This window comes from Argopecten irradians, chromosome 5 (assembly GCF_041381155.1).
Source record: "Argopecten irradians isolate NY chromosome 5, Ai_NY, whole genome shotgun sequence".
Lineage (NCBI taxonomy): Eukaryota > Metazoa > Mollusca > Bivalvia > Pectinida > Pectinidae > Argopecten > Argopecten irradians.
The window spans coordinates 32,596,886-32,611,901 of NC_091138.1; the positions used below are offsets into that span (position 1 = coordinate 32,596,886).

General features: G+C 35.7%; 1 protein-coding gene across 2 annotated transcripts in view; it reads left to right on the top strand.

Moving 5' to 3' along the window:
- Window positions 1-115: 115 nt before the first annotated feature.
- LOC138323573 (dynein beta chain, ciliary-like) overlaps window positions 116-15,016 on the top strand; it is a 31,777-nt gene continuing 16,876 nt past the window's right edge. For both annotated transcript variants that reach the window (XM_069268268.1, XM_069268269.1), the window contains exons 1-24: window positions 116-648; window positions 1,531-1,718; window positions 2,005-2,191; window positions 2,546-2,645; window positions 2,971-3,182; window positions 3,638-3,871; window positions 4,189-4,356; window positions 4,663-4,779; window positions 5,109-5,374; window positions 5,841-5,909; window positions 6,212-6,594; window positions 6,993-7,237; window positions 7,558-8,145; window positions 8,446-8,615; window positions 8,953-9,175; window positions 9,406-9,609; window positions 9,908-10,309; window positions 11,535-11,780; window positions 12,058-12,501; window positions 12,672-12,824; window positions 13,137-13,370; window positions 13,604-13,896; window positions 14,355-14,511; window positions 14,721-14,983. In XM_069268268.1, coding sequence (XP_069124369.1) covers window positions 292-648; window positions 1,531-1,718; window positions 2,005-2,191; window positions 2,546-2,645; window positions 2,971-3,182; window positions 3,638-3,871; window positions 4,189-4,356; window positions 4,663-4,779; window positions 5,109-5,374; window positions 5,841-5,909; window positions 6,212-6,594; window positions 6,993-7,237; window positions 7,558-8,145; window positions 8,446-8,615; window positions 8,953-9,175; window positions 9,406-9,609; window positions 9,908-10,309; window positions 11,535-11,780; window positions 12,058-12,501; window positions 12,672-12,824; window positions 13,137-13,370; window positions 13,604-13,896; window positions 14,355-14,511; window positions 14,721-14,983 — 5,903 coding nt within the window. In that variant the 5' untranslated portion in view covers window positions 116-291. The remainder of the gene's footprint in view (window positions 649-1,530; window positions 1,719-2,004; window positions 2,192-2,545; window positions 2,646-2,970; window positions 3,183-3,637; window positions 3,872-4,188; window positions 4,357-4,662; window positions 4,780-5,108; window positions 5,375-5,840; window positions 5,910-6,211; window positions 6,595-6,992; window positions 7,238-7,557; window positions 8,146-8,445; window positions 8,616-8,952; window positions 9,176-9,405; window positions 9,610-9,907; window positions 10,310-11,534; window positions 11,781-12,057; window positions 12,502-12,671; window positions 12,825-13,136; window positions 13,371-13,603; window positions 13,897-14,354; window positions 14,512-14,720; window positions 14,984-15,016) is intronic.

The following is a 15,016-nucleotide window of genomic DNA, read 5'->3' on the forward strand; positions in this document are numbered from 1 at the left end:
GCTCGTTGAGTCATTGTCGCTTACACGCTTTATGGTTTACACAGCAGACGGAACTCCCCGAATCGTTCCGATTTGGGCGGAATGTCACGATACCTGCGTCTCGTGTTTATCGCAACTAATAGCAACGGCTACCATTACCAACGGGAGAAGGGAGAAGAGTAGGAGGATTGGCGATTTCACCGTGGCCTCCCTACTCGAAGGGGACAACAAAGTCGGAAATATTTCAAGACAGGGAATGCAGCTATAAAATTGTTTCAATTTGATTGAGTTTTCGCACACCAAAAAGTCACCATGGCGTCCGATTTGGAACTCGGCGACGCTCGAGTCGAGTTCATTGCTGACTATGTCATCAAAACACTGAAAGTTAAGCCTGATAAGTTTTCAAAAATGTACAGTCAAGAGGAAACAAAGATGATGTTCTTGGAATTTTTTGACAAACCAGAACATATTTCTTTGGTAGTAATTTCATCTGCCAGTGGTGCTTTGAGCATTCAATACGAATGGCCAGCAAATCCCAAAGCAAAAGCATGTTACTTTGTGAAGAGAGGAAAGGAAAATGTCCAGAAAGACGGAGATCTCAGGAAAAGTTTCATTTATGGTGATTTATCATATGCACCATTGGACCAACTTTCTGCTTTTGTTGATGAGGTAATCATGGTTGATCTTCCTGGGGTTTATTATTCAAGTTTCAATAATCAATTGTATTAGATAAAGAGCAAAAATATTTTAATCTACTAACAATAGTAATATTAGGATATGATGTACGGCGCTGATGACAATATTATATTAAAAGTATTTATATGCCCTGTGATAAAGGCATGCAAATGGGGCTGGTAGAGATGTCTGGCAATCAGTTCTTGCCAAGTACCAATTATACGATTGTAAATTGACAAGAATCAATTGAAACAAGGTAAGAGATGTTTATACATATATAGTTACAGTTTGCACTGACATGGACTCAATAACCATGCTTTCTAGTATTATCATTATCAGTGTATAATGTTAGCACAACACGGCGGGATTCTATTGTTACGCAAGGACGTCCTTGTGTTACGTATATGATAGTCGATGGCGTAGCAACGTGGGGTCATGACCCCACTTTTGGCGGGAACATAAGAATGACTTGATTCCAATCAGCTGTTCAATCGAATTCGTTGACAATGACGGGAGAGAAAAAAAAATATGGGTATTTTAATAAAAATATGCAACTGCCGCTGTAAAAGATAATATTCATTTACTTGAAAAACTGTAAATATAATGAATAGATGTTTATTTTGTTGAGGTTATGAGGGTAAAATGATAATGGAGTCCGTGTAAATTTTATGTAACCCGGCTTCATTATCATTATACCCTCATAACCTCAACAAAATAAACATCTATTCCTTAAGTAAATTGCCACTTCTTCATCTTCTTCTTGGTACAAGACCAGACAGTCAATATTCATGATTTGTGGTCTATAGGAACTTGTATCTGTTACTGAAGCATTTGTTCAATATCAGGAATTAATGATGTAAAATGTTGCTTTTACAGGTACTTGTTCCCCTGCTTTCAAACGACAGGAACCATGAGCAGTGGCCTCAGGTGGTCTCCAACGATGTTACTCGCCATGTGCACAATTTGAAAAGCAATGTGTATGTTGTGTCTGGCCAAGCAAAGGGGAAAACACTGTTGCCATTGCCAGTGGGAGCAGAACGAGTGGAACAAGCTGATGAAGACAAGTATGTATGCAGTAATGTATATATAGAAATAATACTACAATTTGAAAAAAAATTTACAATTTTTTTTGCCCACACGGTTGGAATTACTTCCTTGTCCCGTATTATATATATATAAAATGCCAGTAGAGCCTTGATGCTTATTAAGTTTACAAATTTTTAAATAAACAAGTTTGTATTCTTCAAAATGCTTTATAGTTATTAATTTGTAGGTAATCCTATTGAAGCCTTAATGCTTTTTTACACATGTATAAGTTTGTATTAATGATTATTATTGATTTTCATTCAGGGATTCATTTGACAGAACATTGATTCATGCCATTGAGTCAGTAATCATTGAGTGGACTCATCAGATCAGAGATGTGCTCAAACGAGATTCTGCTCAGCCTATCCTTGAAGGTCTACATCCTACACCATTTGTGGAAATTGAGTTTTGGAAAAACAAGGCTACAAACTTAGAGTGCATATATGACCAGGTAAAAAATCATTGCAAATGCTATTTGTATGATATGAATAATGACTGTACATAGTCATGTTAAAGATGGACTTTCAACCAACCAAATAAAAATGATTCTAGATCTGTTTGCTTTTTTAAATGCCTTACAACTATTAGAATGATAGCTCGTGAAAATGTCAACCCATATTTATAAATTAAACTGAAATCCATCAAGTGATTAATTCAAATGTGCAGTTCTAGAATACAATTAAGCAATTTGTTAAATCATTAAGTTAAATAGGGAAAAAATGCAAAATTAATCTAGAAATGGTACGTTTGTATCTAAAATTTCATTTTCCTTTCTTTCAATATATTAACATTTTCGTTCTTTTAGCTCCGGGACTCCAAAGTAAGAAAGATGGCAGAATTGTTGGAACGTACACAGAGCAGCTACTTCCCGACTTTCAAAGACATCTTCAGAGATGTTGTGGCCGGTATGTATGCTGGAATAATTTCAGAATACCTACAACTCCAAAATTGGGGGGGGGGGGGGGGGGGGGGAAAGGAAATGAATTTGAATTAGCATGACACTTAATTAGTATATACCATTTCATAATTTAGTAGTCATAAATTGCATTGATATCCAAGGGGTTACCGTGGCCAAATGCAAGGTTAAAAGTTGTTTTTCTCTGGGTTTTCTGGCTTCCTTTCACTTTCTCAACCTGGCACAACCATAAATGACCCTTACAATTAGATGGATGTTTAACTCTAATTAACTCCAAACCACACATTAATATTAGATAATTGTCTTTGTTTCAGCTCTTACGGAAGCTCAAGACATCAACATGTACATGACACCTCTGAGACATCACTTTGAAGACTATGAACAAGCCGAGTTTGATGAGAGCATCCCACTGTTGGCCCCTATGATGCAGACTGTTTGTCTGGTGTGGTCTCACTCGCAATATTACAACACCCCAGCCAGGATCATCGTCCTGCTCAAGGAAATATGCAACATGTTTATCAACATGGTAATTATTAATTTATGCAAGTACAGATTAAATACCAAGACACTGACTTAATCCCAAAGAGAAAATAGAGCAAACTCTTTTTAGATATTAGATATATATATTTGATTTGCAGATGCATAATTGGGAGAAAGGAAGACATTATTAAAAAAAAACACCAAAAAACAAAAAAAATTCTTGTATACTCACTTCATTAAATCTTTAAAAGCTTAATTTTATTCATATTGTCTGCATTCATATTCCTATGAGTGCCAAATGGTAATTTTGGTGTCATTGAACTGATTTGTATTCTGAACATATACTTTTTCATAGTTAACAAATATGGAAATGAAATTTTTGATTTGTTAAAAAAAGTGTATCTATTTTGCAAAAAAAAAAAAAAAATTATTGTGAAAAAAATATTATAATATATAAGGGTAATCTTCAGTTTACTTCATTGAATGCATTTATTTTTCTAGGCATCAAATTACTTGGAACCAACAGAGATTTTCAAGGGTGAGCTGGAAGAAACAATTGAGAAAGTACGAAAGGCTTGCGATGTTCTCAATGCATTCAAGGCCACATATGATGAGCATAAGAACAAACTGAAGAGCTACTTTCCAGAAGGCACTGAGCCAAGGCTTTGGGAATTTGCTCCCAAACTTGTATTTGCAAGATACGACAAATTCCTTGAGAGAGTTGAAACTGTGAAGGTACTTAAAAACAAAATGACATTTTGTTTTGTTCAGAGAGGAGCGTTGACATAATAATTAACTCATTTATCCCTGTAAATCAAAAATGAACTCTCTTTGCCATTAAATTGGAAGAGTTTAACTGTGTCTACAGGGGTGTAAGACATTAAAGGTTAAGATTTTGTTATTGATCTTTAATATATTGTACATTGTTTTATTCAATAGTTCTTAACGTAATATTGTAGTAAAACTGTCCCTGTATTCTCAATTCAGAAGAATTTTCGATTACACAATATTACCTTTGCTGTTTGACCTAATCTAATGATTAACTTTGTTAGGAATTGATGGAGACAGCTCTTGAGTTCATGAAGCTAGAGAAGATAGAATTGGGAGGTATAAAGGGAAAGATGCTCAGTCAGCAAGTCGTTCAGCTATTTGAAGAGTTCAACGCCCAGTACAAGGTGTTTACAGAAAAGAGCTATGACTGTCTTGACCCAGCCAGCAACGTAAGTAACCACTTTTATCATTAAACATTTTTGCCAGGTGAGAAGGTATGAGTAATTGTAAAGATGAACATTTTATCACCAATAGCCATATAAACAAAGTTTAAATATTGGCAGTGAAACTATTAATTCCTGCGTTATTTTAAAACTTTTTTTGCAAATTTGCTATAAATACTTTTTGAAGAAAACTGATTCTTTGTAACCCCAGCTCTGATGTTTTGCATTAAAAAAAAACTTAGCTTATATATAATGTGCATTGATTTTAATTTGTCATGATACGCCTTTATGCTTTTTGATATATTTCGACAGGAATTCCAAGATGACTACAACCTATTCTTGGAGAAAGTTTTTGACTTTGATAGAAGACTTGCTACCATCATCTGTCAAGGCTTTGATGACTGTTCAGGTCTGGAGGCGCAATTCAAGGTAATATTAAATGAAAATAATTTTGATGATGACATTTAAGTCTCCAACAATTTTAGAACATGATACATAAATGAAAATGTTTTGTTTTATGACTAATTTAAATTTGAAAATGTTTTCTTTGTATATGGACATTCCTGCATATCTGGTAAAGTAAATCAATTTATTAAAAAAAAACAAGTAGATCTTTTTGGTAGGTTTTGTTTCTTAATAAATTATAATACTGATAAGGTGACCGATTGGCCTACATGCATACTTATACTTATAATTTTAAATGTTCCTTAACCCAGAACACAATAAAAAAAACAACCTTTAATTGGATTTATTTGTAGCTGTTGGACATTATGGGCAGTCTGCTGGAGAGAGAAATGATCAAGAAGGACTTTGAAGAGAAATACCCCATGGTGATTGCCACATTCCATAGGGAACTGGACATGGTAAAGGTAATCTACGATAAACAGATGGACATCAAAGAAAGCCAAGGAAAGGCTTCTATCCACAAGAACATGCCAAAAGTCTCCGGTAGTCTGCGTTGGGCTCAGGAGCTTCGGGAGAGAATCACAATCCCTATGGGCAATTTTAAGCATTTAGATCACCCGTAAGTATTTTATCTCCCTGTGGATTGAAGGGAGACAACTCCTGATTAATACGGGTTCATCTGTTTCTTGTTAAGTGCTTATTTTTATCCTTGAAGATCCTTTTTTGTTTAATGCTACAATGCCTATATAGGTTGCAATAAGGATCCTTTGGGTCAAAATTTCAAAAAGTGCAAATGAGTAATTATTTTTAACTTTGACCAATGGTAATTTATTTGACTTGTTCTTTTGTTGAATGATTAAATAAACTTATCTTACTAAGACTTCACAACACTTATGCTCAAATTTAAATGGTCTAAAAGTGAGCCACTACAATTCTCCTATCTTGATCATTCTGATATTGAATCTTAAACATGTTTGTGCCTATATTTTCAAGAAAAAAAAAATGTGCAGCAGAACCTGCCAAAAAATTATTGAAATTAAACAGCAACATGTTAATTTATGTTTAACTAATTATTTTTTAAACAGATGTATGCAGTCTGAAGATGCCAAACTAGTTTTCACCAAGTATGAAGAAATGTTACAACTCTTGAGTGGGTAAGTATCCGTAAGCTACTGGTTGTATCATATTGTAAAGATCACTTCATAGACCAAGGTAACAAATAGGAATACCTTGTACTTAGTTCAAGTATGCTTAATTCAAATACTGTGATAGCACAAAATCTTACAATGGTCCCTCTGACTTTGAGTTAACACAGTTTTGCTATAATTATAATTATCAGTTATATGATGGAATTATTGGTTATAAGATGATGATGGAAATTCAATATTTGCATCTGTTTAGTTGTTGACCAAGAGACCACCGGGGTGAATATTAATGGAGAAATTTTGTTTTACAGTTGGGATGAGGACATCTACAAGGAATGGATTGCCGGTGTCAGCGAGGCTTGTTCTTTCAATCTCAGCCAATCGCTGCTGATGAGGAATGAAGAAACCAAATTGGTTTCAGTGAACTTTGACCCTCAGTTAACTGCTGTATTGCGAGAAGTGAAGTATTTGGAAGCTCGTGAGAAAGAAGAAATTCCAGAAAGTGCAAGTAGCATATTTAAAAGAAACGATACACTCTGGAAGTTTGTTACCAATCTTGACTTGACTGTACATCTATATAACAAAGTACGTAAGACCATTCTGGAAGTGGAATTCCCTCTAATCGAAAGCCAACTCCAGGACATCGACCGGGAGCTGGAACAAGCCGAAAAAACCATGAACTGGAATGGAGAAGGTAATTACAGATGACTTAACAGCTAAATCATATCTGATTGGCTACGATGAAATTACAGCCAATCTGATTGGCTAAACAAAAGCCTGAATCTAAGATTGTTTTATGATCCAAGAGCCTAGATTATGGGTTCACCCACCACCTTACCTTGGCAAACCTTTTTAAAAATGAAACATCTCTTGTTAAAAAAACTAAAGTACCAGTTAGAATTCATTTGAGTTTAAACAGGAGTTAGTTGAACAGGATAAAGTATATAGAGTGACCTGAATATAAATTTTACTTGAATTTTTTTCAAATGTAGAAAAACAAATCATCCATTCTAATTTAATTAACATATGACTTTTTGTCATATAATTTACAAAATCCTCATGTCATTGGTAAATATTTGTTTACCCAATTAGGTGTGTGGGAATATATTGAGAAAACAAGAGACCATGTGATTGACTTGGAATCCAGAGTTCAAAAGGCTAAGGATAATGTGGAAGAAATAAAAAAACTGATGAACACATGGAGTAAATTGCCTCTGTTTGAGAGGAAAGAAGATAAGCATGATACTCTTCTCAACTTGGAGGACAGGAAAGATCGCATCAACAAACGTTACACAGAGATCAAGAATGTTGGAAACAAAATACATGAGCTGCTAAAGGTAAATTTCCAAGAGGAGAGTGTCAGTTCTATAATTGCATATTATAGTTATCTGCCCTTGGGGATAGTCATGATTTTAAGTGTAACATCATATTTTTAAAGGGAAATGATATAATTTTCAAATACCATCTCATAAAGTCATAATTGATACCTTCAGGAATGGACAGATAACTGTTATATGCAAAAACAGAAGATGTGAAACTCAAACTATCTTAAACAATTTAAAGATTCTAAAGATGATAACTAAGCATACCCAGTTTAATATTTTTCTTTCTTTGTTTAGAAACATGTTTTTAAAAAGAATATTTTTTAAATTTTCAGCAAAATCTTGAATTTTTCAAAGCTGATGCCTCATCTGATGTGTGGAAGGCATATGTAGACTATGTTGATGAAATGATTGTTGATGGATTCTACGCTAGCATCCACTGCAGTGTGAAATTTATGTTAGATAATACAGACAGCAAAAACAACCCCGATTCTCTGTTTGAGGCCATGCTGGAGCTTCAGGCTCCAGAGATGGTCTTCCAACCATCGCTGGATTATGGTGTGGCTGATGGTTTCTATGACCTTGTCGATGGTCTTATTGGTGACATTTACAAACAAGCTTCCCTGATACCACGTCTGGCCGCTCACAGCGGACAGGAACACTATCAGCCAGATCTAGAGGACATGGAAGAGTTGTCAGAAATGAGACAGGAACTGATGGACCGCATCACAAACATTATGAACAAGGCATGCGAGTACAGAAATTCATTTGATAACTATTCTTACCTATGGACGGATGACAGGAACGAGTTCATGCGACAGTTCTTGTTGTACAACCATGTTCTTACCACAGAGGAAATCGAGGCTCACGCTGAAAATGGTGTACCAGAGAGTCCTCCAACTCTTAAGCAATTCAAAGAGCAGGTATGTCATAAAATATTCATCAAAATTTTTATTTCATAACTGTGTCAACGAGAGTCTCAGGTGATCTATTGTAATCGCATCTTCGCCTCTTATGAAAGATATTTACAAAAAGTTTAAAAGACAAAGTCTATTGACAATTTTTACCTGAATAGAATTCCAACTTGCGACTCAACATGGGTTGATGAATGAAATTAATTTTATACAATATACCTTTTAGTACCTGACTTAGGTGAAGAGGTTTTGTTTTAATAGATAGGGACAGGGGAGATAATTACACAGCTCATTTATTGACTTTTTCAGATTGACACATATGAGAAGATCTATGAAGAAGCTGAGCATGTGGAACCAATAATGATATTTGAGACTTGGTTCAGAGTGAACTCAAAGCCATTCAAACAAGCTCTACTGAACACAATCAAGAGATGGAGCTTCATGTTCAAACAGCATCTGATTGACCACGTCACAAACAGGTATGTCAGGACATCTGGATAAAATGTTTTATAACACTTAAAAAAGTTAGCAATTTTTGTCAGTAACTTGAAATTAATGATCATGATCGTAATGACCCACTAACCTCTCAGCTTAAAGGTCATAATTAGCTCATTTAACCCCGAAGACGCATTTGAACTCTTCTTATTCGAAGGTAGGAACAGTTGATTATGAATCTACAACAGGTTGTTAATCGACATTGGTCGTTTTCTTGGCTATACTTGTAAGCTTCCCTTTGCTCAGATCATCTATATATTAGATATAAATTCATTACTGAACACCATGACAAAATATTAAAATCTGATTTTATGATTGTAGTTTACGTGAACTTGGTGACTTCATCAAGACAACAGATGGCGGCCTCACAAAACCTGTGGAGGAAGGAGATTACAACGGACTTGTGGAGTGTATGGGTTATCTGTTCGCTGTCAAGGAGCGCCAAGCTACTACTGATGAAATGTTTGAACCACTCAAACAGACCATTGAACTTCTGAAGACCTACGAACAGGAAATGCCCGAGGAGGTTCATTTACAGTTGCAGGTAAGATTGACACCGTTGCACTTTTCAGATTTATTATCTTAACATCTGAACTATTTGCTAAGGGTTTTTTTAAGAATGTGTTTTAATTTACATAAAAATTATATACTTTATAATACACTTTTTTTTTCAAGTGGTTTTTTTTCAGATTAATAATAAATTTAAAAAAAAAAGTTAAAATATATTCAAAATGAAATTTTCAAAATTTCATATTTTATCTAAAATGCTTGCAGGAGTTGCCAGAACAGTGGAACAACACAAAGAAGATTGGAATCACCGTGAAACAACAAGTCGCACCACTACAGGCTACCGAGGTGGCCAACATCCGTAGGAAGACTGCGACCTTCGATGTGAACCAGCACAAGTTCAGAGAAAAGTTCAGAAGCATTCCACCTTTCCGATATGATTGTGAAAAGCCCTATCAACACATTGACAAAGTAACTATGATAACTTGTTCCTTCAGTCTTCTAGTCAGGGCTTTTATTTCATTATATAAATGGTTTGTTTGTTCATTTTAAATCAGTTTCATTGTTTTTAATTATATCATAGATATTTTCAATCCAAATTTTGTGACAATTTGCCTCATATTTTATTAAATTATTCTAAAAATATGATAATTCAAAACCTTTCTCCAATGTTCTTTGCTAAAATGTCGTTCTTGATCCTGTATGTCTTGTAAGTCGTTAAACTAACGAACAATTATTAACAGACTGGTATTGTTTATAATTATTTAAGTACCATGAGGAGATAGCAGGCATGGAGAAGAACATGGGTGACTTGCTAGACTCTGCTGGTCTATTTGAAGTCAACGTGCCAGACTTCAAACAGCTGAAGCAGTGTCGTAAGGAGATCAAACTACTGAAGACGCTGTGGGATTACATTATAATGGTACGCAGCAGCATTGACGACTGGAAGACAACTCCATGGAAGGACATCAATGTCGACCAGATGGACATGGACAGCAAGAAGTTTGCCAAGGATATCCGAACACTAGACAAGGAAATGAGAGCCTGGGATTCCTATCTCGGACTGGAAAACACCGTCAAGAACATGTTGACTTCTCTGAGGGCTGTCAGTGAACTCCAGAACCCTGCCATTCGTGACCGCCATTGGCAACAACTTATGGCTGCTACAAAGGTATGTCAAGAAAGGAAAATCTTACTGTCCTTATAAGAAGTTACTCTGGTTCTGTTACTGGAGATCTTTACCCACTTCGTTGTTGTGACCTTTGGCAAGACCCATAGTGTTCCTACACATGCCACTGGATTCCTATGTGTCGTAACTCTTTGTGGAGATTTCACATCAGAATGAAGCTTAATTTCAATCCAGTGAATTAACATCATCTGATGCACATGTATAAAGTTATATTCTTACTCTGTCTTTATAAACTACAATTTGTATATGTTTCTTGTTAAACATCTATATTTTATGTATGCTTGTGTTTTCCTTTATAAACGGACTATCTCTACATGTATATCATGTAATGATTTGTTTCTCATATCATACCTCACTTGATTTATTACAATGCTGATACCAGACCGAAAGTGTACGTTGGAAAGTATATCGTGTTTATGCATTTGTTTATATTCAATTGTGTTTTTACACCATGCATGACATGAAATATTTGTTTGTTATTATTTGTTGATTGTTGACAGTTCAGTTTGTGTTACTATTTTGTTAAAAAGCCAAAAAAGGAAATCACATTAAGAATTATCAAAAAAGTCACATTGAATAGGAAGAGAAAAGAAAGAAATCACATCCTGTATAAAATAGATAAATGAACCATATTTAATATCAGAAATAATACTGAACCACATTCAATAAGAAACTAAAAAAAACCAGAATCCACAATAATTATAAAGAATTAAAGCAAAAAACAACAACAATAAAATCTGTGTAGTAAAATCATAAACATGTTATTTCTTTTAGCAAGTGATTTGAGCAATGCCTGTTTTGATTTTGTAAATAGATGTGATTTTTTCCAAATTTTTTGGTTTCTTTAGTAAAATTCACATTATTCTTCTTTCCTTTTTTGAAGTTTTTATTTTTCATTTTTGTTATTATTTTAATGTTTTACAGTGCAAAGCTGTGCATATAATTTACTAGTCCACAAAGTTTAGCTGAAATCATTGGAATTTAATTTAATCACAAATTTTCGGAAAGAATTGGAATTTAATTTAATCACAAATTTTCGGAAAGAATTGAGAATGTTAAAGGGATTTCATTGTTTTGTTTTAAGGCCAATTCAGGCATTTTAAAAACCTAGAATGCACAGGAACATAAAAGTCATTTGAAAGGAAACTATCATATATACATATGTGTATAACACTGTTGACTAACACAAGGATTTATTTTGTTATAGGTACGGTTTGTTATGGATGAAAGCACAACCCTGGCCGACTTACTGCTGCTTAACCTTCACAACTTTGAGGACGAGGTGCGTGGTATTGTGGACAAGGCCGTCAAGGAAATGAGTATGGAGAAGGTACTTAAGGAGTTGGATACCACATGGACAACCATGGAGTTTGACCACGAACCACATCCACGTACAAAGATCACTATGCTGAAGACTAGTGAGGAGTTGATTGAAACCCTTGAAGACAACCAGGTAAGTGTCGGTCAATTCTGTCAATAGACAATCACAGAAGTAGAGGAACACATCGACCATCTCACTAACTTTCAGAAAGGTTACAATCACAGATTTAAAAAATTATTTGTATAACACTTGATGAGAAAATACAAGTTGGAAAATTAAATGGAGAAGTATTCAATTTAGAAATGGAGAGTTGGAGTATCTAAGGGAACTAAGGGAGAAGATATAAACAAGCATCAATATATTGGATTGTCCATGAACACACTTAATATATAAACCATTCTTTTGACAGGTACAACTACAAAATATGCTGTCCTCCAAATATATTGCTCACTTCCTTCAAGAAGTGTCCAGCTGGCAGAAGAAGCTGTCCACAGCTGACCAGGTCATCTCCATATGGATGGAAGTCCAGCGTACATGGTCCCATTTGGAAAGTATCTTCATTGGATCAGAAGATATCCGAGCTCAGCTACCAGAAGACTCCAAAAGGTTCGATGGAATCGACAATGACTTCAAAGAACTGGTGTCAGAAATGGAGAAAACGAAGAACGTTGTAGAGGCCACTAACCAGCCAAACCTGTACGAGCGTCTGGAAGCCCTGCAGGGCTCCCTCACACTTTGTGAGAAGGCTCTGGCAGAGTACTTGGAGACCAAACGTCTTGCTTTCCCAAGATTCTACTTCGTCTCTTCTGCAGATTTGTTGGACATCCTGTCCAATGGCAACAACCCAACAGCTGTGAGTTTTTTTCAAAAAATGTGCTTTTGTACATCTTCAGCAATTTTTGTGAGAATCTGCAACAAAGATTCACACAGTTTGCAAACAAATTTAATTCATACTCTGATGAAAAATAGTGACATGAATGCTCAAATGAAATGTTTTAAACAATAGATTTCTTGTTTGATTAGGTACAACGTCACTTGACCAAGTTGTTTGACAGCATGGCTAAGCTGAAGCTGCTCCAGGATGACAAGGGCAATGACACCAAGACCGCCACACTGATGTGGAGTAAGGACGGTGAGAGTGTGGAGCTCGACAAGGAATGTGACCTCAGTGGCCAGGTGGGTCTCATAAGCAACACTCTATCACCAATTTGGCAAAGGCAAAGATCAATGAAGCTTTTCAGTGCTTCATGTTAAATTTGCTTTTGTCCAGTTTTCCAGTATCCCACATAATTTAACTTGCTACTGAAAGCAGTTCAATGCTTCAGCACACATGGAGAAATTTTGTTTATTTAATAATTATATTGAAATACCCTTATAATATCAAAACAGACGAGCCATTTTAACAGTTATCTCCCAATATCATCTACAAAGAAAGGGTTTCTGTTTTTATGGGTTTGCTGTTTTCTAGATCTTTGTTGGTGATTTCAGGTTGAGGTATGGCTGATGAGACTGCTCAATGCTATGTGCAGTACAGTGAGACATGAGATGACAGAGGCGGTAGGTGGATATGAAGAGAAGCCAAGAGAGCAGTGGCTATTTGACTTCCCCGCCCAGGTTGCGCTGTGTGGCACTCAGATCTGGTGGACCACGGAGGTCAACATTGCCTTCGGCAGATTAGAGGAAGGCTACGAGAACGCCCTCAAGGACTACAATAAAAAACAGGTACCGGATACCTAAACCTTTGTGTCTGTCAGATTACTATGAATTATAGCACGGTTTTATTAAATTGGAATATGATGTATATTTGTTTTTAAATAACAATTTTTTTATATGGCTAAGTAGTATCAAAATGTCCAGCTGAACCGCATCAACAACTACTTGGCTTTATATTTATATTCTATTATAGAAATATCCATCTGAACAACATCATCAAGACTTCAATATTTCATTTCCAGGTTGGCCAGTTGAATGCCCTCATCAGTATGTTGATCGGTCAGTTGTCCAAGGGTGACCGTCAAAAGATTATGACCATCTGTACCATTGATGTGCACGCTCGAGATGTTGTATCCAAAATGATCACCACCAAAGTCGACAGTGCTCAGGCCTTCGCCTGGTTGTCCCAGCTGAGGCACAGATGGGATGACAATGACAAGGACTGCTACGCCAACATCTGTGATGCCCAGTTCCGTTACTCCCATGAATACCTTGGTAACACCCCACGTCTTGTGATTACTCCACTGACTGACAGGTACAATTATTTTTGTCTTATTAAGACCTGGATAGGTAGAGGTTTTCACTATTAGTTTCAAAAGATTTCATTGACATTAAGATTGTCAAATGATTTGGCAGTAAAGATACCTATTTTAAAGTCCTATCCAGAAAAGGTTGATATTAAAGTAAGAAATGATCAGAGGACCAATATTATTAGTTACACAGTTTATTAGTGACCTAATATAAAAAAAATATTGGGTCTGAAATAAATTTGTATCGGGAAAGGCAATTTTTTGCGGGGATAAAATTACATTACTTGACAAAATACTCAGATATGACAAAAACATTGTGCAGTATTAAAGCATTGCATATTTTTAGAAATTAAAAGCTTTTGTCGTCCACAAATCAGATGGAGACTAATTGTTGGTTAGAGTTAAATCATTGCATATGTTTTCTGTTTGTGGTCATGTCATGTTTTAATACTTTTGTTTACAGATGCTACATCACTCTCACCCAGTCTCTCCATTTGATCATGAGTGGTGCCCCTGCCGGTCCTGCCGGTACAGGAAAGACTGAGACGACAAAAGATTTGGGCAGAGCTCTCGGTATCATGGTGTACGTGTTCAACTGCTCAGAACAGATGGACTACAAGGTAACTATAACAATAAATCCAAAATGAAAGCATTAGAAATAAAATTGAACTTTCCTAGCTCACAACAAAACTCAAATTAAGTTACAAGTAAAACATCAAGATTAAAGGGAAATATTTCAAAGTTTCATTATTAACACCATAACTAAAAACAAACAAGATGAAATATACCCTGAAGGTCTCACATATATGTTTATGTTACATATTTCCAGTCCATTGGAAACATTTACAAAGGTCTAGCCCAGTCAGGAGCTTGGGGATGCTTCGACGAGTTCAACCGTATCGCAGTAGAGGTGTTGTCTGTCGTCGCTGTACAGGTCAAGTGTATCCAGGATGCTATTCGTGACAAAAAGGCAATCTTCAACTTCCTTGGAGAGACCATCAAACTGATTCCTACCGTTGGTCTCTTCATCACCATGAACCCAGGTTATGCTGGTCGTACTGAACTTCCAGAAAACCTCAAAGCTTTGTTCAGGTGAGTCCTTTACTTTGGTCATTACAGTGCCAA